At 33.0% G+C, this 25030-nt stretch overlaps 4 protein-coding genes across 8 annotated transcripts; 1 reads left to right on the forward strand and 3 right to left on the reverse strand.

Moving 5' to 3' along the window:
* Positions 1–1670: 1670 nt before the first annotated feature.
* Positions 1671–6198, reverse strand: LOC11437169 (mediator of RNA polymerase II transcription subunit 28). 3 transcript variants are annotated; one of them, XM_039828673.1, is made up of 5 exons: positions 5930–6198; positions 5117–5587; positions 3591–3794; positions 2560–2672; positions 1671–2459 (listed from the first exon to the last, which is right to left on the reverse strand). In XM_039828673.1, the coding sequence occupies exons 3-5, from the start codon at positions 3778–3780 to the stop codon at positions 2325–2327; spliced, it is 438 nt and encodes a 145-aa protein (XP_039684607.1). In that variant the 5' UTR covers positions 3781–3794; positions 5117–5587; positions 5930–6198; the 3' UTR covers positions 1671–2324. The 3 variants fall into 3 exon arrangements, with proteins under 3 accessions (XP_039684607.1, XP_003630135.2, XP_024627421.1); XM_003630087.4 differs by lacking the exon at positions 5117–5587 and having other exon boundaries at positions 5930–6197; XM_024771653.2 differs by lacking the exons at positions 5117–5587; positions 5930–6198 and adding an exon at positions 4290–4718.
* A 113-nt stretch (positions 6199–6311) lies between these two features.
* LOC11436179 (UDP-rhamnose/UDP-galactose transporter 4) lies at positions 6312–10918 on the reverse strand. Of its 3 annotated transcripts, none has more exons than XM_003630088.3 (6): positions 10832–10918; positions 8933–9083; positions 8183–8367; positions 7893–8093; positions 7085–7246; positions 6312–6991 (listed from the first exon to the last, which is right to left on the reverse strand). In XM_003630088.3, the coding sequence occupies exons 2-6, from the start codon at positions 9060–9062 to the stop codon at positions 6641–6643; spliced, it is 1029 nt and encodes a 342-aa protein (XP_003630136.1). In that variant the 5' UTR covers positions 9063–9083; positions 10832–10918; the 3' UTR covers positions 6312–6640. The 3 variants fall into 3 exon arrangements, with proteins under 3 accessions (XP_003630136.1, XP_024627420.1, XP_024627419.1); XM_024771652.2 differs by lacking the exon at positions 10832–10918 and adding an exon at positions 9531–9858; XM_024771651.2 differs by lacking the exon at positions 10832–10918 and adding an exon at positions 9323–9492.
* A 2188-nt stretch (positions 10919–13106) lies between these two features.
* LOC11426884 (small nuclear ribonucleoprotein SmD3b) lies at positions 13107–15167 on the reverse strand. The gene is made up of 5 exons (XM_003630089.4): positions 14902–15167; positions 13864–13916; positions 13682–13748; positions 13542–13598; positions 13107–13408 (listed from the first exon to the last, which is right to left on the reverse strand). The coding sequence occupies exons 1-5, from the start codon at positions 15058–15060 to the stop codon at positions 13349–13351; spliced, it is 396 nt and encodes a 131-aa protein (XP_003630137.1). The 5' UTR covers positions 15061–15167; the 3' UTR covers positions 13107–13348.
* A 5827-nt stretch (positions 15168–20994) lies between these two features.
* On the forward strand, positions 20995–24376 carry LOC11436180 (uncharacterized). The gene is made up of 3 exons (XM_003630090.4): positions 20995–21288; positions 21624–21704; positions 23625–24376. The coding sequence occupies exons 1-3, from the start codon at positions 21130–21132 to the stop codon at positions 24021–24023; spliced, it is 639 nt and encodes a 212-aa protein (XP_003630138.1). The 5' UTR covers positions 20995–21129; the 3' UTR covers positions 24024–24376.
* Positions 24377–25030: the final 654 nt, after the last annotated feature.

Genomic DNA, 25030 nt, shown 5'->3' on the forward strand with positions numbered 1-25030 from the left:
TACTAGTAGTATACTTTTTAATTTTGTCTGCTTAATGAATAAGGATATGATTGAATGTCATGAAAAAAAAAAAAACTTGCATCAACATAATTTATGGTGGCCTCGTTTAATCATCTCTATTTCTATTAAGAAATTATCCCGTGTTTATAAAACAAGGAAAAATATTGTTAGCAATTGTAATAAAAGAAGTAGAAAATTTTGGTACAATTACTTATGTGCTTTTTGAGAAAATTATGGATTTGAGGAAATCATTGTATTTTTAATTAAAAACCACACGAAATGCATCTAAGGAATTGTACCTAAGTTTTCTCCATAAAAGAATACGGTTGGTTGGGGCCACGAGCTTAACTCAGTTGTTAATCACAATATGTAAGATTTAGGGTTCGAAACCAGAAGAAAAAAAAATGGTTGATAGGTAAGGATTAAGGTTAGATAACTATTATCATGTTACTAATAGTAATAGTAATTATTATGTTACTAATTGGAATAGTAATAGCTTGTTTGGTTTCACGGTGGACGTGCCTTGTTTCACCGAGCAATGGTCGTGAAAAATGAGAAGCTCCAAAAGATAGATTTCACTTGCAAGGCTATACCAAACACATTTTAAGTATTCATCGTGAAACTCAAGTATTTTTTATTGGACAATACTTCTTATTACGAATCATGTTTTAATAAAGGGTAAAAATAATCCTTTAAGAATTAAATTTATCTCCAACAACAACCTGATTTCCGCCACCTCCTACTATTATGTTCTTTTCTGCCACCTCCCACTATTATGCATTTGTTTGGTTTCAATTCTAAAAAGGTAAAAGGTGATTATAGAGGATGTAAAATTGATTTTAAGATGGTTGGATGACTTAAAGTAGAATTGATTTTGTTTGTAGAATTGATTCTACTTGAAGCTACAATTTCTAATTTTTTATTTCTACAATCGATCTTAGCCTTAAATTCATTGTTAAAACTATTTTTACATAAATACATCCAAACATAAATCACTTTACATTCAACTCACTATTATCGAAAATCAATTCTACAAAATCAATTCACTCAAAAAGCTGAACCAAACATACATTATGTTCTTATGTTTTTTTATTTGTTTTGAAGTGAAATTCTTATCTTGCGTTCTATTCTTAGTTCAAAATAACATCACTCTTTCTTATTCATCTTCTTATTCTTTTATTTTCTAGCGTCAATCTCACCTTTTTCTCCAACACTCCCCAGAGCAACTTTTTTACCCAATACCTTTTCCCGTTTCCTTTATTTCTTCTATACTTCTCCAACCTCTACTATAGAAAACACGTTTTGTTTAGTATGACTCGTTTGACTTGAATAGTGCTGCCAACAAAATCAACATATTTTGGATGTTAGTCACTTGATAATAAAGTTGGGCTGAAATGGATACACAATCTGTATTTCAACTCCCCTCAACCACAACTATGCATTTAACTGTGAAGCTCAGCACTACAGAAGAGTATATCTACTAACTAATAAAATACTAGTATGTTTGGATTGATGAAATGTGATAAAATGACATTGAATGAATGAAACAGTATCATCATCGATTTTTTTTAAAATAATGATCCATTATACTTCATTTCATACCACTCAATTTTACCCTATACTGCTAACGTAAACAAACCTAAAGTGATCTCAGTTTTAGAACCAACGGGTGAATGTTAAGCTAATTTTGTTGCCATACCATTGAGGTACCATAATATTTGAGCTGCAGACATTAGTTACGCTGTTACAATGTACATACACCGTAAATGGAAATAGAAAAAACATTTAACATCCCAGAGTAACCCTTTATGCATAAAGTTAGGATGTGGTACATGCCCAGAGAACATGCAATTCAATGTTGCAATGAAGAGCTAGAAAGCTTGTTTGCCTAACAGAATGCTACCATTTAGTACAATCTTTAACCCGAGGTATTCTCAACTTGAAGATAATATTCTAACAATGAGATCCAATATACACTTTGCTGTTTTCTTCTAGCTTTTTTACTTGTTATTTTAACAAGGATAGTGACATTGTTCAGCTTTTCTCGTCATCCATTATGGATGATTCGATTGTTGTCATCAACATTCAGCAAACAGATTTCTGAGTAATTTCATCAATCAAAGCACACATTTCTCAGCTAATTAGTATCACTTGCCGCATAGAAGACATCATATTCTACAAACTGTGTACTAGTGGGGTGGTAAGTAGCAGCAGTGATACTAAGGAATGGGAGTCTACATTGAATTTTTAAATATTTATAGAGACCAAAAAACTGCCATTGAATTTTTAAATATTTATAGAGAGACTATGAATTAAATCTCAAGCTAAACCCTGTTCAACTCAATATTGTGTTTTTCCAACTGATCTGACAGCTCTTTTTTCCACTCCTGAATCAAATGTTCTTGTTTTTTAATCAGCTCGTTTTTTTCGTTAAGCTCATCTTCCATAAGAGTAATCTCCTGCTTGGACAACACATAACAGTTGAAGTTAGATAAGAACATTAGAAAATTAGAAGGTCTCTGACTGAAGAAAAACACTAATTCAGAGTAGTCAACATACCTTTCTAAGCATTTCAGCTTTTGTTGGCTTATCCTCACGTTGCAGACTAATGAAATAAAGTTGAAGTTTCTTGGCAGCCTCCATAAAATCTCTAGCATGGCGATCCACATCGACTGATAGAAAAACCCAACCAAGGAATACCCCATTAAGATAATTTTTCAAATATATTAAAATCTGTTTAGTTTGACTGTTCTACTTCCATTTTCTATGTTTGCTAATAATCAAAGACATAACTAGTGCAGAATAAGGACATAAGCGGGACATTAATTGATCCTGCAAGTGCTGTCAAACTTTATAAGGTCTTCACAGAGTGACATTATCACTTCCTATTTAACTTCACAGCTAATTTTAGTGCTATGATTCTAGTGATTAGTGTTACATATGAAAAAGTTCCAAAATTGCAGTCAAACCACGGGTTCTATTTGACCTTAAGGCTAGAAAGGTCTAAATAAATGCAAGTACAACCTATGGCCCTCGCCCCTAAAACGTGTGAAATAAAAAAAAAAATTAAAAATTAATAAAATAGATCAAAACACTGAATTTCATCGAAGATCAGACATCAGTACATCCCATTTTCACTCATTTCTGTGGTTAGATTGCATCATATCAATAATTATTGATTAACATATGGTTCACTGGTTCTTTACTAATTTATTTATCTATTTAAAATCATCAATATGAACCTTTTACCACCCTTCTTTTCTCCCCATGGATGATTGGTGCACTCATAACTGCACATTTAACAATGTGTCAACAAGTGAATTCCACAAGGGGGGCACAATGTTGTTGCAAGGATTCTAAACTTTAACATAAAAAGGTCTGTTAACTCATAACAGTTTAACCAATCAACTCAATTATCACATGGTACATCATATTCATCCATTGATCACAAAAAAGGTCTCAAGTACACCCTTTTACATATATAGTCTCGTCTGAAAAATATAAAAAAAAATTAAGCTATCATGTAACTTAATTTGTAATGCAGTGAACCAAAATCAGAAATTTGAAAGATTTGATTTGAAGTTACTCACTTTGATGGGAAGGGTGGGGAGAACGGTCTATTGCTTGAAGTTCTCTGGCTGGCAAACAGGGAAGCAAAGCAGCCTCCAAAGCCATAACACATGAAATCATATCATCTTTTGAGGGAGGAGGAAGAGGAGGAGAAGATGGCAGCTGTTGATCAACGGTATGCTGGTTGTCAGCTACTTGGCGATCACCCATTTGCGAATTTTAGCCTGGTAAGGGAAAGACGAGATCATGAACATGATATAAAATGAAATGAATGCTTGTTAATTGTTAAGGCTTCATTTTTCATGCCAGTAAAGTTTTAAATATTAAGTGGTTTGGCCTTTGCTTTTCCTCTACCTATTAGTATAAATTGTCTATCTACCCTCCTTGCCCATTCTTTTGCAAGTATTCTCCACATATGCCCTAATTTGAAAGCAAAATTGCATTGTTTAGAGTTTGACACTTTGTCTCTCTATGATTAATCAAGCATCTTAGAGAGACATAAAGATACTCTTTTAAAACCAACATTGGCGAAGAGACCAATCAACTAACTAATTGAAGGGTAGCATTTAAAATGTCATGAATGAATTTGGGTGAAATCAAAACAGTAGCAAAGTGCAGATCGAATTAAAGTTGTATGCATTACGATTACGAAAATAGATAGATTGATGATTAGATAAAATTAGTGAATTTGGATTAATTATTTAATGAGATAAACTCACAGATCGATATGCTCCGAGTGAGGTTCAGCAGCAGAGCTCCGGCGACAAATCGGACACGGTAACGATTCGTTGACCAGAAGAAGAAATAGCTACGATTGCTAATCAGAACTGAGAAGAGAGACTGCGAAGAAGAATCGAGGGAATAACAAGAACAAGACAGGGGTAAAATAGGTATTTCTCATGGTTCGCTCATCACTATCCACCTCGACAAACAAACCTCATTACGACCGAAACTAAACTGCTTAGTGGTTTGCTTTTTAAGATATTTTTGTTATATTTACATATAAAAAAAAATTCATTTTTAGTTCTAAGAGATTTTTTTTTAGGGAAGTTCTAAGAGATTATGCATACATATTTTGACGAAAGGAGAAAATTTAGGTATAATTCCTTAGTTGCTTTTCGTATGGTTCTTAACTAAAAATATATATTTTTTGGATATAACAAACTTTGAGAAAATTATGAATTTGAGGAAATCATGGTGAATTTAGTTAAAAAACATACGAAAAGCACTTAAGGAATTGTACCTAAGTTTTCTCCTTGACGAAAAAATAAAGCGTGCATATGAAATGACAAGCATAAAGCATATCCAATTTCTTGCTAAATGTTTCTTATTAAATTTAGTGTTTGTTTGGTATTACGATGGACAGTGGCGGAGCCAGACAAAAAAGTTTGGGGTGGCTGCTATTAAAAAAACTTGAGGAAAAATCGGGAAAAAATACAAAGAGGTGCCGCCTAAATACATAACACCAATTCCCCGAGAAAACCCAAAACCAACAATGGCATCAAACAATGAGGCCGAAGTATATACTAGCATAGAGCAAGCATACCCCTTCCTCACTCCTGAACTAGCCAAGCATCATTGAAAAGCAACCACCAAAGACAGAAAAACAGCTGCAAGCAGCGCTGATCTGCTACACCAGTAGCACCAAAAAACCAGTAAAAAACTGAAAACAGCAGAAAATAAACTGGCAGTAAGGCACAGACAGCTCCGAATACTAAACCATGATCTCTCCTATGGCTCTTGCTCTAGCTAGTTGTCAAACTCAAAGTTCTTTTCTAAGGTTTCATTTTATCATAAATAACTCTTCTTCTCTTCTCCAACATTAAGCTACAACCACATAGCTATCTTCTTGCTCCAATTTATCTAACATTACATAAAAATATTCACAATTTCAAACAACCATCAAATATACGGCATTTTAACTGCATATCTTCTTGAGTCATCATCCATTCCACTCCATTAGCTTTCAATTTGGAGCAGTTTAAGATGTAAAAAGTTTAGTCCTACATCAATAATACTATATTTCACATAAAATTAATCAGTAGATTCCTCCAAGAATTTACCACAAAGACTTAAACAAGTAATTTCATTAGAAAGTGAAACCATCACTAGGCTATGATTAAAACTATGATTAACAAAAAAATCTTTGTAAAGAGAGTAAAGGTTATGCAATTATAAATTTATCAATTAACAAAGGACAGTGAATATGGTTACGACCAAAGGGGCAAAGAACAACAGTCAACAGGTTTAACAATTAGAGTTGAAAATCAACTAAAGAACTCATGGCAATCAACTAAAGAACATGTAATCATCAAATCATAATCATAATTGAAGGAAATTACATTCAATTTCACATTACCTTACAAGTTACAACAATTAGGGTTTGTGGAGAGAGATGGAGATAACTCTCTAAACTGAAGGAGGAGAGTAATCGCGGCGGCAGTGATGGATGGAGAAGGAGAAGAGTGGTCGCGGCTCACCGGCGGTGGTGGATCGATTTGCTTTGGTTGGGAGAAGAAAAGGATCGCGTTTCTCACTTGTTCTCAGATGAAAGAGAAACGGGAAGAGGAAATGAGACTGAATAGGAAATATTAGTACTATTGAAGGATATTTTTGTAATTTCCAATATATAAAAAAATTTATTTATTTTTAGAATGGGTTGCCACCCCCAGTTCCGCCACTGACGATGGATATGTCAGAATCACGGTTATCGACCGCGATTGTGTCAAAACTACTATAACTTTTGAAAAATCAAGATGGACCACCTTGATTCTAGCATACCGACGATAGGTACCCACAATGATAAAAACATAGAATTAACTTTGGGTACAAGAGATGAATAACTTGATTTTCTTCGAGATGGGTAATATAAATGGAAAAAAATAGACTCAGATAGAGCTTTGGGTTATCTCCAACTCCATAACACAAATCATTATGGATTATCTATATAGGAAAACAATTGACCAAATATTTTTACATTATATAAAGATAATGAACCAATTCACCAAATGAATACATGACTTTTCCAATCAATGTACTTGAGTAGAAGAAGTTTCACATCCCTTTATACTTACACTTCCTCATCACTGTGATCAGTTTCAGCAGATACTACCGGTAGTAAATCATAATCTTGTGTTTTGGTGGTAGGAATAGGAATGGACAAGCTACTACGAGACTCTTTTCCTCCTGGCTTTGAAGATGCATTACCATACCAAATCATTCCCATTATAGCAATGATCATGCCTACTATTACTTGTAGATTGAGACCCTCTCTTCCAAATAAGATGAATCCTAATGTAAGGACCAGAATAGTCTTCATATGGCCAAGGACTTGGAATGATACTGCTGTGAACCTTCCAATGCATATGAACTGACTAAGGTTTGTTCCAACCGCGATAGTGCACGAAAGAGCAATGAACAGCTGCAGACAAAAGGAGAAAAACATTGATAAACAGTTTTACATATTTCAGAGATGTATTTGCTATATAAGAAACAAAGAGAGAGTGAAACATACAGTGGATGTTAAACCATAGTTGTAGGCATCAACTCGTTTTCTTGTTAACCAATAGTCAAGAAAGGGGCCAACAACCAGTAAACTTGTTGCCTGAATTGGTGCTATATGGCCCAACAAGTTGAAAGATCCAAGTGAATACTTCTTCTGCAGAAAATGCACATACTGCACAGAGTAAAAGTAAAATATCAGGCCAAATATTGTTGATGGCATCCTAATAAAACAGTATAGTAAGAACTAGAACAAAGCTAACATATGTTACAGGGCTCGATCCAGGCTCTAACGAAGGATCATAAAATAGGTTGAGGGCTCGATCCCTGCTACTAACAAATCCAAATCCTTCTAACAAATTAACCACTAATAATTTGCCTATAAAAAATAGTGATGCATGCATGTGTCCATTGTCTAACAAAGAAAACATGCATTTGAGAATAATACTAATGATTAAAGATATAGCTCCTCTAAAGTGAATTGGCAGTTCAATTTACATGGTAAAGTAAGCAATGTCAACAATTAATGAGAAATTTAAAGAAAAATATTTCCATATATCAATGATTTATTATGTGTGTAGTAACCGTCAACCGCTGATTATCTCACCAACATTGAAATTACATAAGTTGGCTGTTTTTGTCAACTTTAGATTTGTAACAAGGTGAATTAATTCTTACATACATGACAACAAGCACCATGCATCTGACAGTACACATTTACCAACTCTAGAACCGCCTTTATGACAACAAATTCAATTTTGATCTATTGCAATCTTTCAACTCAAATTAAGAATTGATATATAGGTTAGCATATTACTTACATATTGCTGCAGTGCGGTGCTCCAAACTGCCACTGCAGCAGCTATGAAACCCTTAGCATTGACACTCACATCAGTGACTGTACATACAGCAACTCCAAGGAGAACCAAAGAAATGCTAAGCTTTGTGTCCCTTGAATATTTCACATTGTCCAAGACAATTTCCAAGAAACAAGATACTGGAATCATACTCAGCTTAGCAATCTGAAATTTTCATTACAAGGTTAAGAAACAATATAAATATTTGTCTTGATCACACGGATATATAAATTTTAACTGTGATGATGCTTTACCTGATAGAAACCGACAGAGTTCCACATTAAACTCACGTTCATTCCCACAATAGAGAAATTTGCAAACAAGACAAATTTGATAAGATCGGGCAAGGGAAGATGAGTGTCTTGGATATATCCGTTCCACTTAAGAAATGATGTCAGCAAGGTTGTTGTGGCAAAATGCAGACCAGTTAAGGTTGTAGCTGCACAAATAATAGTGTATGAATATATAAATATGCAGTGTCAGAACTCAATTACTACATTAGAAGAAATCGTAAGTCACATACTCTTTGATCAACTAGTTATAGAAGAGAAATGATGTTTAATAAATCATTCAGTGCTATTATCAGTAATAAACTTTGTGATAGCGAGATACATATAGACAATAATGCTTATCAATCACAAGAATAAGTGTGTTTTGTTAGGTGGTGATAACGGTTTAAAGTGAGATGAACGTAAAGTGGTTTACATTTGTATACAATTATGAAAAAATCGGTTGAACAATAAATTCAAGATTAAAAATGAATTGTAGAGGCGAAAACTTCAAATTTTAGCTTCCTGTTAAAATGAGTTCGGAATGCAAAATCAATTTTACTTGAGAACTCCAAACATGTCAAAATCAGTTCTCCTTCTTTGAAATAAATTTTGACTTCTCCAAAAGTTAAACCAAAGATACACTAAAATCATGCAAATAAGTTGTTTTAAATAGTTTATTTAATACATATCAGGGAGGGGGGAATTGAAAAGGGTGATGAATTATGACTATACCAAAAGTGAAACCATATGTAGCCATCAGGGCTTTGTTCACAAGGATTATTCCTACAGATGTGACTACATTGAACAGCCATGATGCAAGATCAAGTGCAATCTTCCTATCCCCCTTGGTTGTAGAATCCATATCGAAACCTAACTTTCTTATCTGCATAGAAGGAGAAAAAACGTCGTCAGAAGCACAACAAATTCCAATGAAATAGTTCAACATACAACTTAAAAAATCATTAAAATTAGTGATCTCTGGGAACAAAACAGCATTAAAACTCTTAAGGAATGCTTTGAAACTCATGCGATCCTACTCAACTTGACGGATTAGTATCCGCAATTGCACAGGGCAATACTCAATTTACATCTAATAAACATAGATAAAAATAAAACAATAACCATGAAATGAAAGTGAGATTGCACAATCCTCTTCAGATTCATTAATCCTCTCACTTTATAGCAATTTTAATTCTTAGGAACATCAATAATTCTCAACACAACAACTTATTCAAGAAGAAACCATAGAACACTTATTTTCATTTCATTTCTATAATTGCATATATGTTATTTCTTACACTGAATAAACAACCTCTTACTCTTTAAGTACCTGATGAGAGAAAATTTGGTAATGTAATGAAGAAACTAATAGAGGTTGCTTGTTGTAGATAAAAAAAAAAAAAAAAAGAGAAAGAGAGAAAAGCAAAGAACACAGCTCAAAATTTGTGTGATTTGGTTTCTAACTTTGATAAGTTACAACTGAATTTTGGGTGCTTTTTGTAACGTTTAGGTTGAGTGTGATGAATTGATGATAATAAAATGAAGTGGGGACAAATGAGTGAGTTTGATTTTCAGGGGTAAACCAAAACTAAAACGAAAAAAAGGAGATGTTGCTTGTTACATAATAAACGGAATGTCATGAAGAAGAATTGTCTATTTTGAGCACTAGTATTATTATGTCAATACTTGTGATGATTAAATTTTACCTTAAATTTAACTATTGTTATTTATTATAGGTACAAAAATGATGGCTGATCAGAATAAATGGGAGGACTGTACTCTTCAGATGTTACACTAATTGTTGTTAGCAAATTAATTTAAAACAAGTAAAATTAAAGAATTAATTTTTATAAAATTTATATATAAAAAAATGGATTCTATACATTCTTTAGGTCAAGAAAAAATGGGTAAAATTTTTATTTAAAATAAATACGAGGGAAAAACGTGCATTTATATATTTATATAATTTTAATATTATTAATAAGGCTAAATTATACTTTTTTATTAACTTATCATGTGGTTTCATTTTGATCTCATAACTATTTTTAGTTTCGTTTTGGTCTCTTAAATGTAATTTTGTTAATCAAACTCGTCCTTATTGTTACATTGTGCACACGTGTCATTTGTGACTCAATGTTGTCTAAAAAAAATTAGACATGGCAACGGGGGCGCGGGGGCGGGTTTAAGCATTATCGCCCTCGCCCCCCATCTCCAAACCATATCGGGGTAAAAATTGAACACCCAGCCCCGCTCCAAAGAGCAAAACAAATCTAATAAACATGTTTCTAAAGAGTAATATATAATATATTAAAATAAGTTGGTGCTTATTTGACAGAAAATGAAAATAAGATTATAAAATTTAATAAGGAGATTTCAAAAAGCAGGTGCAGGCGGAGCAGGTATAAGTATCCCCCACCCCCATACTAAAAACTCAGATTTCCTCGCCCCACACCCAGTTAAATCGGCTTTTCTCCATTAAATTCTAAGCGGAGGCGGCCGAGTCTGGACGGGGGCAAATTTTGTTGTCATGTCTAAAAAAACTATTACATATAGGGACTACATCTAAAAAACTCCAAACCCTAAGTGAAATAAAAAACCAACAAAGACAAGTGATAGGAAAGATAATCAAACCTGAGTTCAACGGAATCCTTTCTTTCTTCACCGTTCTTCTCTTTAGTCTTCTCTCTTTTGTTCTTTTCTCTCTCTCTAATTCACAAATTGTTATAAGACCAACATAAAATAAAATAAAAAATGTATTAGGGTGCATTGTACCCAAAAAAAAATAATGACTATTATGTTTTTTAGTCGTTCACAGTCAAAGAGAAATTTAATGATAATTTTCAATCAATTAAAATTGAATTTCTCTGTTTTCGGTATGATTGAGTTGTACCTTAAATTAAAACACTTAAAAAACTATAAGGGGGCGTTTGTTTTTGGGAAACATAAATTATTCCCAGGAATAACATACCCGGGAATGAAAATATGAAAATTTGATTCTTGAGTATTTGTTAAAAAAAGTGTTTGGCAAATAACTTGACATTCCTGAAAAAATTGGAAGTTACAATTTTTTTTAAAATCTATGCATAATATCATGGGAATGCACATTCTCATCTCTTTACATGAGAATAAATTCATGGGAATAATGGAAGTTATGAGAAGTTACTCCATTCCCAGGAACCTTTATACCTAGAAATATTTTTTTCTCAACCTCATAACAAACATGGGTATAATCATTCCCTAGCCATGTATTCCGAGAAATGTCATTCTTAACCTTGAAACAAACACCCCTTAAAGGGCAGGATTTATATACCATTTCATTTCGCGTGACATTTTATTCCTGTCCATGTCATGAGGTGCTTATTAAGCAAGGAGGAGGAATTGTTTCTTTCAAAAACAAAATAAAAAAACAAGAGGAAGTGTTCTGTCCTTTTTTCCCTTTTGTCCCCTTGACTCAAAGTGAATTTTCTGATCATTGAAACGAAATTTTCGGAGAATACGGGAAATGAGTTGTAATGAAAAACTTCATCTTGCTAATGAAAAAAAAAAACGTTATGAAAACAATAAATATCACATAGGTAAACCATTGATAAGTTAATGAAAAATGCCTTCTGTTGACTATAATTAGATTTTAACTTCATATGTGTCTTACTATTTTAACGTTTGTCGAGCTTTGAAGCCAACACTAACCCAACCCAATTAACATAAATTTTCTTCTATAAAAAAAAAAGAAAGAAAGAGAATGCAACCATTATATAACAAGTACAAATGATTCAATTATCGACAGAAAAATAAAAACATAATAAATTTGATTTGATTTATGTAATATATTTTTACAATATCTGAATCAAACCAAAACCATGATATCAACATGAGACTATTAGCAAAAATTGTTCTGTGTTTTTTCCTTTTGTCCTTGAATCAAAATGAATTTTCTGAACTTTGTCCTAAAATCAAAATGAATTTTCTGATCATTGAAAAGAAATATTCATAGATGAAGAGTTGTAATGTATTGATCATGTAAACATCAAGGTTTTCTTATTTATTTTTAAAACATCAAATCAAATATCATATAGGTAAATCGTTGTTAATGAAAAATTGTCTTCAGTAAACAATAATTAGACTATCCACAACATAGCACCCCATGTTGGATGCTTAAATGGGTCTTCTATATCCACATCATCAATTTTACCGTAATATTTAATGGGTTTGTCTAACATGTGCAATCACATCATCAATTTTACCGTAATATTTAATGGGTTTGTCTAACATGTGCAATATTGCACATGTTAAGGCAACTAAAAGTAATAACTTTTCATTGAAAACCAACGATTATTTATTTATTAAAAGCTACATATTTAATATAAAAAACACAAATTCCAAATCAAAATTATTACTTTAAACTTCTTATCATTAGAAAAACTCATATTTAATAAGCACCAATTTTCTTTAACCCAATAACTCAAGAAATTATTAAATAGATCCCACGGATATATCATTACATTTCAACAAAATTTATTCATTTTACTAAAATTATTAAATAGGACCCACAAAACAAAAACCATATGTTATATACTTTTACTTCGTGTAATAACCATAAATGGGGTAAATATGGTAGTCTGCGATAAGACACCCATAAACAGGGCTCACCATAGCTTCGTATTTGGTTCCTTGTAGAAAATCCAATCAAAACCAAATTCTTTTTAATTTAAGCAAAAAGTTTTGGCGCTGAGTTTTTGACAGCTCCGATGTGATATTTTTTACTTCTTAAATAAAGCATGCAATGAACAATGCATGCTGGCCAAGAAAGCTGCATTACTCTAAAATCTTTTGGTGACTTTCCTTCTAATTACAAAATAACCAGAGCTTATAAAATCAGTTTAAAATAATCAGCCTTAGACCAGTTTTGCGGGCTGTCAAACTGCCCTCATGCAACTCACAATAACTTGCACTGACATATACTAATTTTGAAAGTACCAAGACAAAATTCTACCAGCCAAGCACACAATACAGGCAAAAGATTAGAGCCGGTGAGAAGTAGTCAGTGAATTCTTGATAGTTCCAATTCAAATTTCTTTCTATCACAAACGTCTACAACAAAACTAAACATCACGTCCAACAGACAGAAAATAGAGATTATACAAATGGTGATCACCTCCTCACTGGTGGTACACCCCTCCCAGGTGGAGCTCCACGGCCAGCAGCTTGAGCCTACACACGAAACATTTGAAATTACACCACATTTGTAACAACGTTAGGTCCTTCAACTAGCAAAGTCATTGAACAAACATTTTCCCAGGGCAAGATGAATATAAATAAACTAGGAATAAATAAAGGTAAATACCTTCGCTCGCATTGCAACTGCTCTGCCTCTACCAACACCAAGCGATGCACCCTTGCCCTTCAAGATATTCAGACAAAATAAATACAGAATCACAATAGACCAAATATAGAGTAATTAATCACTTTTTAATAAGAAGGTACCTTGATTCTTGCATCCAAACGCTTAAACATGGGAGCATTCTTCAGCATGTCCGGTATGACCATGAACCTGTCACATTAGTATCACTTCAGAGAACTGTCCTTACAGAAAATGCGATATACAATAAAACCTTACTTGAAATATTAAGTTATATAGTAACTAAGCAATATATGATGATTCATACCTGACTTTGCTACCTCGAATAAATACATGCTCAAGTTGTGACGTTTTTCCATCCTGCAGAAGATTTAGCCATTATTAGCAACTATTGTAGATACACTGAATTTTAACAAAATACACTTGAAGTGAAGATACTAAACACAGCAAAAAGAAATTAACAAGTTTCATAGGAGAGAAAGATGGACTGCAAATTCAATGATCACATTTGAGCATACATACAACCACAACAACCAAAGACTTTTTCCCCACCGAGATAGACCGGCTACACCGGAAAGACAAAACAATGTCTTACAATTAATTTATCAATCATATCTTAAAAATAGACCATACAACCCAAATCTCTCTTAATGGATTAAGGCTCTGTTTGGCAAAAAATAGCAAATAGCTTATAAGCTAGCTTATATCAGATAAGCTGGTGGATTGAATTTGTAGTGTTTGGTAGAATTAGCAATTGAACTACCTTATAAATAAGAATTGACATAATAAAATGTGTTTAACTAATAGTAAACTTTTTCCAACATGAAAGGGGTAAATTTGAGAGAAAAGATGATAAGTTGTAAGCTGTAAGCTACATGCTAACTGAACTAGCTTATCAAACTAAGCAATAAGCTAGTAAAAATAATCTATAAGCTTGTGAGAAAAGAAAAAAAAATATTACAAAACAGGTCTTTCTTGGTCATATGAACTTATTAGCTATAAGCTCAAAGTATGAGCTTGCCAAACAGAGCCTAACTTTTCTTTCTTTAATTTTCTCAATTTAAAGAAATAAAAGACAAACCAGCCAAAATCCCTACTTTTTTTTCTCAAATGATATGATATCAAACCTAATTAGTTAATACTAGAAAGATCCAGTGTTCAAAACCATAAGTATTCAAAGATCCCTAAAATACAACATAAACCCTAATCCCGTTCCACATCTGCAGAATTTGCAAATATCACAACGATAAACCCAGCCACGACGGCCATAACTCAATTCTACAAAAAATTGAGAAAAATGTATGAATGAATGAAGGAGAAGTGATTAAATGAAATAAGCACTTACCTTAGCAGTGTAAGTGATGCTTTCGAGTTGGCAGTTCCAGTTATCCTCACACTCAATCATGTTGCCTCTGTAGAGTTCGCCGCTCTTTAGTTCCACTGTGACGACGTGGCCGGAGGCCTCGTGGAGGAGCTTCACCGGAATTCCTAAACTACGACTCATCTTTTCGGTTCTTTGTTAAAACCCTAATTCACGATCTCTTTCAGCTCTACCTCTTCTTTCTAATACACAACTTTTTTTTTATCGCTTTACTTGTTTTTTAAACAAAAAACCTCCGACCTTTTATTTATATAGTTAAAACGCGTTTTAATTGTTTTCTTAGCTGCAGCACCCTATGTCCTATTTACACAACACCCCTTTTACCTGCAGCACCCTATGTCCTATTTACACCCCTTTTACCCAAATCACTAAACATTATAGGTTTTTTTTTTTAGGCACTTGATAAGAAATCTAAACAAAATGAATTTTACATTGAAAAAAGCATAATTTATATTTTTAAAGAGTTGAATACATATATTTCAATAAATATTACTAATGTTGATTGGTTTAACGAATGTCATTAGAACCGTCATTAAAACACTTATTGATCTTTTTTTACAATAGTATCAATAAAAGCTAGAAGGAAATGACTATTACATCCTTTTTTAGTTAGTCTTCCTCAAGTAACATTGAAGGGGGACAATCCAATTTTGGCAGTTAAGGAGATTAAAAACTTCTTCCAATAAACGTTTGAGATAGGAGATTTGGTTGGGGAGATTAAAGATGACGGTTGCAACAAGGGTAGAATCCGTCTTAAAAATGACTCGATCAAAATAAAAATTGCAAGTAATACGATGACATTAATTAAACTCCAAATCTTAGTTCCTTGAGAATTGTTGCACCCAATAGTTTCTAATGTTCGATCATGTGATATATGATGAAATTTATCGATTCAATAGTGAAAAATACACTTGTGTATGATGCAAAACTATTTCGAAAACCTACAAATTTATCCACCACTTTCATCTCGCAGCAAAAGACTGCACCCTACGGTCCCTGCCAAACTTGTTTCCTACTTCGCGAACTTTGTACCAAGGCTTTAGAGGACTCTCACAAAGTTGGAGTTGTGGGTCTTTTGATTTCTCCAATTCCATAATAAGTAGCAAGCAGTAGCCAATAAAGTATACTTAATCCCTGCAAATTGCAATGTGTAACACCCTATTTATATTAAAGCAATAAAACATGCGAATAATACATTTATTCAATAAATAGATGCTACGTCATCGTACAAAATTCAAATTCAAACATGCATGCATAAAATCTCAATAGTCGCAGCGGATATAAACCATAATACTTCGAGGCATACATGTCATGAATCAAATAATACATCAACATAGATGAATCTCCAAATCCCAACAATGGGTAAATCTCCAACATGAATAATCCAAACATAAAAGATAATCTAGACTGACATAACAGACACCTAGATCAGAGCCATCCTAGACTCTACAATGTCGATATCGGAGATAGCTCCCGATATCCACCAAGCAACAAACAACTCACCAGAGCAACTAATCATGCACATCGTCTACCCATCCATACAGATAGGTAGGCGGTCAAAACCACTAGGGGTAAGTATTACATCATCATAATTCATATAACAGTTAAACATGAATAATTCAATTCAAATATCATGCACTTAATCAAATAAGAATATCCATATATATACTCATACCATAATCCCAATATCTTACATTAAGTAATCACCAATCACATGTGTCATGAACAATCATCAATCACAATTATTATGCACAATCATCAATCACATTTCACCCATAAGACTCATGTCATGCTGTACACCTAGTTCGACACATATATGCATGGGGTACCATATCACTTCAAGGTCGTCACCTATATCTAGACCACCAAAGGTCTTTGCAAGGCCGAAGCCCAAAATCTGGATCACTAATGGATCTCTGCAAGATCGAAGTCCACCAAACTAGATCACTAAATGATCTCTGCTAGGCCGAAGCCCAATGATGCAACAAAAACATCATATAAAATCTCAACACGACTATGATGCATGGACATGTAACAAAGACTCGATAATGCGACATCACTTCACAATTTCTACCACAATATAAAGGACAACTTCCAAATATATTGATCATCTCCACAACAATTATATTATCAAGAAATCATATCCATACACAATCAAGTTATAGTTCAAATAAGATTCATTATCACAACATCAACATGATCATCAATAATCAACAATGTCATTCAACATCAACTACCTCATATAGTTTTACCATTTCAAGCATTTATTACATTATAAGTAAGAGAACATACAACATCCCATGATAAACATCATATCCAACATATAATCATTCATTCATACAATTTCACTTAGTCATATAAGAATAGTCACGATAATTCATAAGCCGATAGACTCAAAGGAACATTTCCCAAGACAAAACAACATAGGCAAACGGCCAACATTGATAATTCCCAAGACAAAACAACATAGACAAATTGAAAGCTCCCAAACAATTTTAATCAATCATGTAGTCATGAACTTAAGTCACTTACGGACTATTAGACATTAGTCTAAAGAATAGCTTAAGTTCGTATGAAAAACTCAATTTCACAATCTTTCACATTCCCACCCGAAATATCACTTTTGACATGATTAAGATGTTTGACCAATCTTACTAGTCTTACCTAAGTCTATATGAGTTGTAGGTTCAACTTGTAAGCTTCATTAGTTTGCAAAAGTTTGTTCCGACAAAAATCCGAAATTCCTAAAAACTCCCAAGTTATGACTCAAGACGGAAAAATTTCAAGTTTAGGTAAGCTAAGCATGTTCCAGTAGGTTTATGGGTTTAAACAGTAGTTAAACATGTTGAAAGAATCATTTTACAAAGCTTGGATTGGCCCCCTAAGACCCGGAACAAATTCAAAAGTGGCTGAAACTGGACATGTTCGCTTAAGCAACCACCTGGTTTGCTTAAACGAACGAGTGACAGTGGCCACCTGAAAGGTACGCTTACTGGTGGCTCATCAGTTCGCTTAAGCGAACGAGTTCCAGTAGCTACCAGTAAGGTTCGCTTACCTGTTCGCTTGCAGGACGCTTAAGCGACCAGAACCTAGAATGCATTATGAATGTTCGCTCACCAGCTCGCTTAAGCGAACATTCATAGTTTTGCAGAAAATGTTACAGGTTTCAACCCCTTTTCACCCAAAATCCCCAATTTTGATCTCCCAAAGCCCAAAAGTGTTTCCAGTGATTGTTTATAGATCAATATAGCTAAAATGGTCTACAAAGACACAACAACATGGAAACAATTGACATTTGAACCAATTCAACCCATTTTACAAAGTCTCCAACAACATCTCATTTCTCATCAACAAATCATGAATTATGCACACCCAAGCCATGAATTATCATCAACAACATCACCTAGCAACAACAACATCAATTGAACATGAATCTCATCACAATTCAACAACAACATAGCATAATTCAATAATTTGAGCATATTTCAACATATACCATTTTCTCATACTTTGAACATGAGATTTCTCTAACAACAATTCAATTATCAACAACTTCATGCATTCAAACATAACATCATAATTGGAGTACGAATTCTAACAATTATGAACAATTAGTCAATTACTTAATTAAGCACTTATTCATACAATAATTCATACAACAATTCATAAATGATTATGATGAATTCTAACCCCCTTACCTTAGTCAAATCAATTTCCTAGCTCTAGCTTCACTTTAGCTCCTAGCTCTCTTCCAATCTTTGAATCTTCAAGTTCTTCTTCTCTCTAACCCTTTTTCTTCTTTCCTCCTACTTTCTCTTTCTATCTCTCTCAAAATATCTTAGTCATGAAAAATTGTGTGATATTTTCTTTTAAGGCAACCCTTATATAGTCTATTCTCTTAATGGGCTTAACCCTAACCTTAGTGGACTTAATCCACTCAAACTCAATTCTAAAATGTTTCTACACACTCAACGATAAATTACTAATAACGGTCACTTAACAGTAAAATACTACCAACTGTCACTTAACGGTAAAATACTAATCACTACTCTAGTAACTTAGTAAAATAACGGTTCTCACTAAACACTAAAAATAATTCTCACCAAAATTGACTAATTTACTCTTACACCAAAAATGGCCAAAATACCCATGAGTCCAAAATGACTAAATTACCCTTCTAACATGGAAATCCATGAAAATGCATCCAATGATGAATGATCACACACAAACACATATAAACACATAATAAAACAATTAAAAAATAAATCTAGCAAAAATCGGACTGTTACACAATGAACAATCTGTTCTACATGTTGAAAGTAATCTCATAATTAGAAGTTGCCACGATATCTTGCCTCGATGACGATACGGTCATTCCTGACATTTGAGGCCAATTGACAAATTATAATTGCATGCTAAAAAAAAAGTTTTAACAGGTACCAGTCCTGTTTTAGGGGATGTACACAATCTTAGTTCAACATAATCTGCAATCTATGTATTTCTATACCTTGCGTGAATTGAATTTCTATGCTATCAAGTTAAATATTATACCCCTTTTACTCTATTCGCCCAAGTCCTTCGTTTCTTTCTCCTCTAAACCCTCAAATAGGACATAAATTCCTTGCCTCTCCGCAGGTGGGTGTTATGCAGGAATCAACCATCATCAACACTTTTATTGCATAAATTAAGTTGCCACATCGAAAACAAATTTTTGTTCAAACAGTCTAGTATATAGAAAATTACCTTTTTTAATTGAATGAGTGAGGTTTTTGAGATTCAAACTCAAACCTCTACATATATTATGCATTGTCCTTATCAACCGAATTAAACTTACGCGATCAATTATCTCTTTTATTGATCGATAAAGAAAATATCTTAAATAATATAAAAACATTATCATATATTTAAAATTTATTAAATAAATTTAAAAATCAAAGTTTAATTAATTTCATATGAAATTTCGAAAAATATCTAGTTCAAAATTAAAATAGATTTCAATGTCATCAAATATTACTTTTGAAATTTTACCTTATTATATAAGATAAGTAACCACATCGTGATGTTATAAAAATGACCATATCATGTCCACATTGCAAGTTTTGTTTTTTTCTCTTTATAGAAGGAGTCCTCCTAATATTACATTTGTATATTTTTTTTTTAATCTTATGGTTCTTAAAGAAAAGACCTCGATAATTCAGAGTTTAAGTACGAGGAAAGTTAATTCTTGTTAAAATTTATTTCACTTATGAATTAAACTCGAATTCATCTGAATAATTCGTCATTAGCATAACTTATAAACTACTCGAGTCTAATTGCTTGATTTATACATTTGTATTTAACATGATTTGCTTTGAAGTTTTTTTTTAGTTACCATGTTATCGATATGAAGTTCATATGACCTTTTTTAACAATGATTAATCTTCGTTGTAAATTTGTGGAGCATATAAGGTGAGTACTCTCTTCCCAATCGGATTTTTCTTATATACAAGAGACGGTTGCTAAGTAAGTTCTTAGCAAAATAAGAAAGTATTTTTTATGTTATCTAAGTTTCTTAATATAATCAAAAATAAATGTTTTTTAATAAATATGTTTATAGTGTTTTTTTTAAACCATTTAATTTAATTTAACTTAATTTTGAGAATAATATGATTAAAAAGATGTAATGTAGAATAGTTATTTTTACTATGGTATAGTATAACAATTCTACTAAATTATGGTGACCACTTGTTTAAAAAGCTCAAATCTCTTATCAATTAGATTAATTCATTATCAATAGTGTAAAATAATTTGATAATGACATATAATAAAAATCAATTATGTCGACATTTACATCACAGTTAAATCCCGTTATATATGTGAGTCTGAATCACATATCATATCCGAACAAGATTAATCACTCGACCTTCTTTCAAAAACCAATAACAAAAGATTAATCACTCGACTTAAAAAAAAAAGAGATTAATCACTCGAATCGATTAAAAGAAAACAAAGTTAGTTAGGTTTTGTTTATATTTTATGAAGAAATATGATTAATTTGTAGGCTTATAATTATTGGGCAGTGTATATATAGAGGAGATATCCCCCATTGTTCCAGTCTTCTTCTCTTGCTTCTCTTTCCGGCAAGCACCGCACCGAACCATCTTTCAATTATATTAATTATACATACATCTTCGTTCCTTGATCGGTGGAGACATGGCGAAAAAGAGAAAATCGGTGGAGTCTCGTCTCGATGAAGTGGATCGTACCATGTACTCCACCTTCTGCACCACCGCTAATTCCCTCTCTCATCTCTATACCCACGCCATGAATCAACAAAAACTCTCCTTTCAAGCCGGTGAACGCCACGCTCTTGTATGCTTCCTTCTTCTTCTTCCTTTTCCCCTTTTCAAATTATTATTCAATTAATAATTTATTATACACGCAATCTCCATTGTTTTCTTTTAATTATTTAATTAATTATTGTTGTTTTCAAGCTAAACAGTACCTGATTTCATTCTTGCATTTTAGGGTTATTCAATTTCCCATTAATCTATGACTTTACTAATTATAATTTAATTCTTGAACTAATTTCACCACATTCCAGTCCCTAATTTTGTTTATAATGTTTGATGTTACTCAATGGTTGAAATTTTGTTTATTTATTTGATTGAATTATAAAATGCTTTTTTGTTTTTAATTCATTGCAGGAGAAAATGTATCAGTGGATTCTTAGACAGCAACAAGAAGGAATGAGGGTCACTACTATTGATATTGTTTCTCACTTGCAGGTTTTGTTTTATTCTCTATGCATTGTTTACTGATTTCCGTTGTCGGCTTCTTTTTTGGGTTTTTGTGCTGAACCATTACTCATTCAATGGGAAAACTACTTTTTACAAACTACCCTTTTCCAACTCAATATTTGTGTTGTATTAGGGCCCTGTTTGATTGAATAAACAACTTAGCGTATGTTTGGTTTGGTTTTGCGTTAAAAAAAATAAAAAATAAAAAAAGATTTTGAGTGAGTTGGTTATGGCTGAAATTGAGTTGAAGGTTAATTGATTTATATTTGATATCTTATGTAAAGGTGTGTTGAACAATACATTTGAGTGTGAAAATCAACTCTAGAATCAGAAGGTACAGTTTCTAGCTTCAAGTAGAAACAATTTTGGAGGCAAAAGGTCACTTATGAATAAAATATTTTATATACATTATTTTACAACTTATAGCACAAGCGCTTATCGCATAAGCACTTATGAATAGGATATTTTATAACACAAGATAAAATGAAGTCAATTTGTTTTTGTATAATCTATAAGCTGCTTTCATAAACTATCCTGAAAAACTCATGGAAATAAGCCGAAAATAGCTTATGAGCATGTCGTAAGTTGTTTTCATAAGTTCCCCCGAACAATGTCACAAATGCCTATACCAGTAGATAAACTCAAATGAGTCAACCCAAACAGACCCCAGGTCTATTATTTCCTATAGCTTAAAGGTCACTTTGCCGATTGCTTTGAGTGTGAAACTGTTATTTAGTAGACATTATCTTTAAGCTTTTGGTTTTTGGTAAGCCAAGGTATCATCCCCTCGCACCGCTGGGGAGATTAATCCCTCAGGATTGCTGAGATCCATCTAAGGATGTTTTCCTATACACAATTGGCAAGGGATCAAACTCCCAAGTAAAAGGTTGGACCCAAATATCTATCATTTGTGCCACACCGTGTTGGTTAAACTTTTGGTGTTAGATTAGTCGTGGATGACTGTACTAGAAAACTTGCTTGTTTGATTTTTGGCAAACTGAATACTGACTGTTTGCCATTTTCCTGTCCGTATTATTTATTTATTGCAGAAGAGTTAGGTCTAGCTTCTAACCAATAAGAGCTTTTGAACTGAAAATAGTCTCTGAATGAACACTTGTGAGAAAAGTATATTAAAAGAATAATCTTGCTTGCAATAGTTATAAGCATGCAAACAAAAGTTCTAACGTAAGTTGAAACTGGCATCTGCATATCAGTTTTTTCATAAGCTCTCTTATTTAACTTCCTCGTAAAATTATATAAGCTTAGTAGCTTGCGAAGATTTTTCTGCAAGTGAAGATCTATAAACTTATTTTAATCGAGAAGCTCTAATGTGTTTGAGCTTTAGAAGCTAATTCAAGTTGGGCCTTAACTTATAAATCGTAAAGAAGTCCTTATGAGTTTTATAGGTGTGTATAGAGAAGTTAAACGAAAGAGCTTCTGAAATATTGACATGCAGAAGTTGATTTCAGTTTCAACTTATAAATGAAGTTGTTAGTTAAAATACTCATGGTTATTGCAAGATAATTTAAACCTTGTTTATTATCAGTATGTGTTTGCTGAAAAGTTTATCCATTTAACTCTAAGAGGTTGATTGCAACCACAATGTTAGTCCCTGTATAATAGATTCACAATAAGTCCGGCCTTTTATTGAATTTTGGGTGGGATTTTTATGGCACCATTATGATTTTGCTCTAATGCTATGTATCAGTCCGATCTTGATGGTTGAACTACAGTCAAATCTTTGAAAAGATACACCTTTTCTCGCTTCACTTGGACCGCAGTTTCCCACATATTATGTCCTCCTACAGTTAACATTATTGCAGAATATCAATACAGAATAAATCTGTCTTCGAATGTCTCCTGATATCTGGATGTAGATATAACCTTTGGCTATGTATTTGCATGTAGAATGAGCTTGAATACGGAGCAGAGGAATCACCAGTTTCTCCAAGGCAGTCAATTCAACAGAACTCCCAAACAGCAATTCAAACTAACTTCGCCGCATCCATACCATCCAATGCATTTGGAAGTACTGTTGCAGGACAGGGGATACGAACTGGGCAAACCGATCAAGTAAAGAACTCAGTATTCTCAAATGCACTCTCTAGCCCCATTCGTCGCAGCCTTCAGCCATATCATTTAGCACAGGGTAGCAATCCTTCGAGTAATGTCATGTCATCAGGGAATGGAACCCGTAACAATGAAATGGTGTATCCTAGTGGCCAGAACAGAGATACAAATTCGTCCAACTCCAGTGATTGCATGGACATGCATGCAGACAGTCCTGGTCATGATTTTCCATACTGATTTGATCATAGTTAGAGTGGGTAACAGTAAAGAGAAGGTCATTTGTGAAATCTATGTTCATAAATGTTTGGTGAAAAATTGTAAGATTATTGTGGACAGACTTCAATGTGTTTGTGTGCCATTGTTTTCCAGTTTGAAGCTTCGAACATGAGTATACTTTGTTAGAAGTTATTGAAAGAAAAAAAAATGCTGGCCATTACATAGCATAAAGTCTTAGTAGTGGGTGATATTTGCTTCAGATTTCGCAAGGCTTAGGTCTTAAACTGCTAAAAAAAAATACTCTAATATCGATGTTTGTATGTATATAACTTCAATTTACTTCCAAAAATAAAAATTGTAATGAATTAAAATTACGAAGAGTGCGAGGGACACTTTTCAAACCCTCACATTAACACACTCTTATTAGCTTAAATCATCATGGATCCTACACTTTGAAATTATAGACTCAAATGCAATTTGGTTCTCCTATTTACAAAGGAATTGTAGTTTTTACATTTTAAAAATAAGCATTTTGGTCCTCTATTTAACTTTCTTCTAAATTTTGGTCAGTCATTTTATATTTGATTTATTTTTGAAGATGTGTCATATTTATTTATGACGTGGAAGTTTGAATATCCACATCAGCAAAATAATCGTTGTTATGTCATAAACGAATAGCCTATCTCATCAAACAATGATCTTAAAATGAGATGAGGTCTGGCAACTTGTTCGGCAGTGGTTGGATGTGTATTCAGAAGACCCCTCATCTATAGTTGATCACTATCTTCAGTTTGGTACTTCTTCAGGTCTTGCAAAATCATTGTGTTTTTTTTCTGTATCTCATTTGGTTTGCAAGTTCTTGGACCATTTGGAAGGAAAGGAATGCTCAAAGTTTCCGTGCAAAAGAGAGCACACCTTATCAGCTCTTGAAAAATATCAAGCTTCTTTCCTTTTGGTGGTACAAAACACAGTTTGTTGTTTATCCTTTTAAATTTCATGATTGATGTCAACATCTTTGTCATGCTTGG

This window comes from Medicago truncatula, chromosome 8 (genome assembly GCF_003473485.1).
Source record: "Medicago truncatula cultivar Jemalong A17 chromosome 8, MtrunA17r5.0-ANR, whole genome shotgun sequence".
Taxonomy (NCBI): Eukaryota; Viridiplantae; Streptophyta; class Magnoliopsida; order Fabales; family Fabaceae; genus Medicago; species Medicago truncatula.

Coding starts and splice junctions, on each gene's coding strand:
- LOC11437169 (XM_039828673.1), bottom strand. CDS start 3,780: ATGGGTGATCGCCAAGTAGCTGACAACCAGCATACCGTTGATCAACAG. Junction 2,673..3,590: donor TCCCCACCCTTCCCATCAAA/GTGAGTAACTTC, acceptor TTTTTCTATCAG/TCGATGTGGATCGCCATGCT. Junction 2,460..2,559: donor AAGCTGAAATGCTTAGAAAG/GTATGTTGACTA, acceptor TTGTCCAAGCAG/GAGATTACTCTTATGGAAGA.
- LOC11436179 (XM_024771651.2), bottom strand. CDS start 9,364: ATGAATCTGAAGAGGATTGTGCAATCTCACTTTCATTTCATG. Junction 7,247..7,892: donor GCACCGCACTGCAGCAATAT/GTAAGTAATATG, acceptor TACTCTGTGCAG/TATGTGCATTTTCTGCAGAA. Junction 6,992..7,084: donor ACTATGGTTTAACATCCACT/GTATGTTTCACT, acceptor TTTTGTCTGCAG/CTGTTCATTGCTCTTTCGTG.
- LOC11436180 (XM_003630090.4), top strand. CDS start 21,130: ATGGCGAAAAAGAGAAAATCGGTGGAGTCTCGTCTCGATGAAGTGGAT. Junction 21,289..21,623: donor CCGGTGAACGCCACGCTCTT/GTATGCTTCCTT, acceptor AATTCATTGCAG/GAGAAAATGTATCAGTGGAT. Junction 21,705..23,624: donor ATATTGTTTCTCACTTGCAG/GTTTTGTTTTAT, acceptor ATTTGCATGTAG/AATGAGCTTGAATACGGAGC.
- LOC11426884 (XM_003630089.4), bottom strand. CDS start 15,060: ATGAGTCGTAGTTTAGGAATTCCGGTGAAGCTCCTCCACGAGGCCTCC. Junction 13,749..13,863: donor ATTCGAGGTAGCAAAGTCAG/GTATGAATCATC, acceptor CTAATGTGACAG/GTTCATGGTCATACCGGACA. Junction 13,599..13,681: donor GTTTGGATGCAAGAATCAAG/GTACCTTCTTAT, acceptor AATATCTTGAAG/GGCAAGGGTGCATCGCTTGG.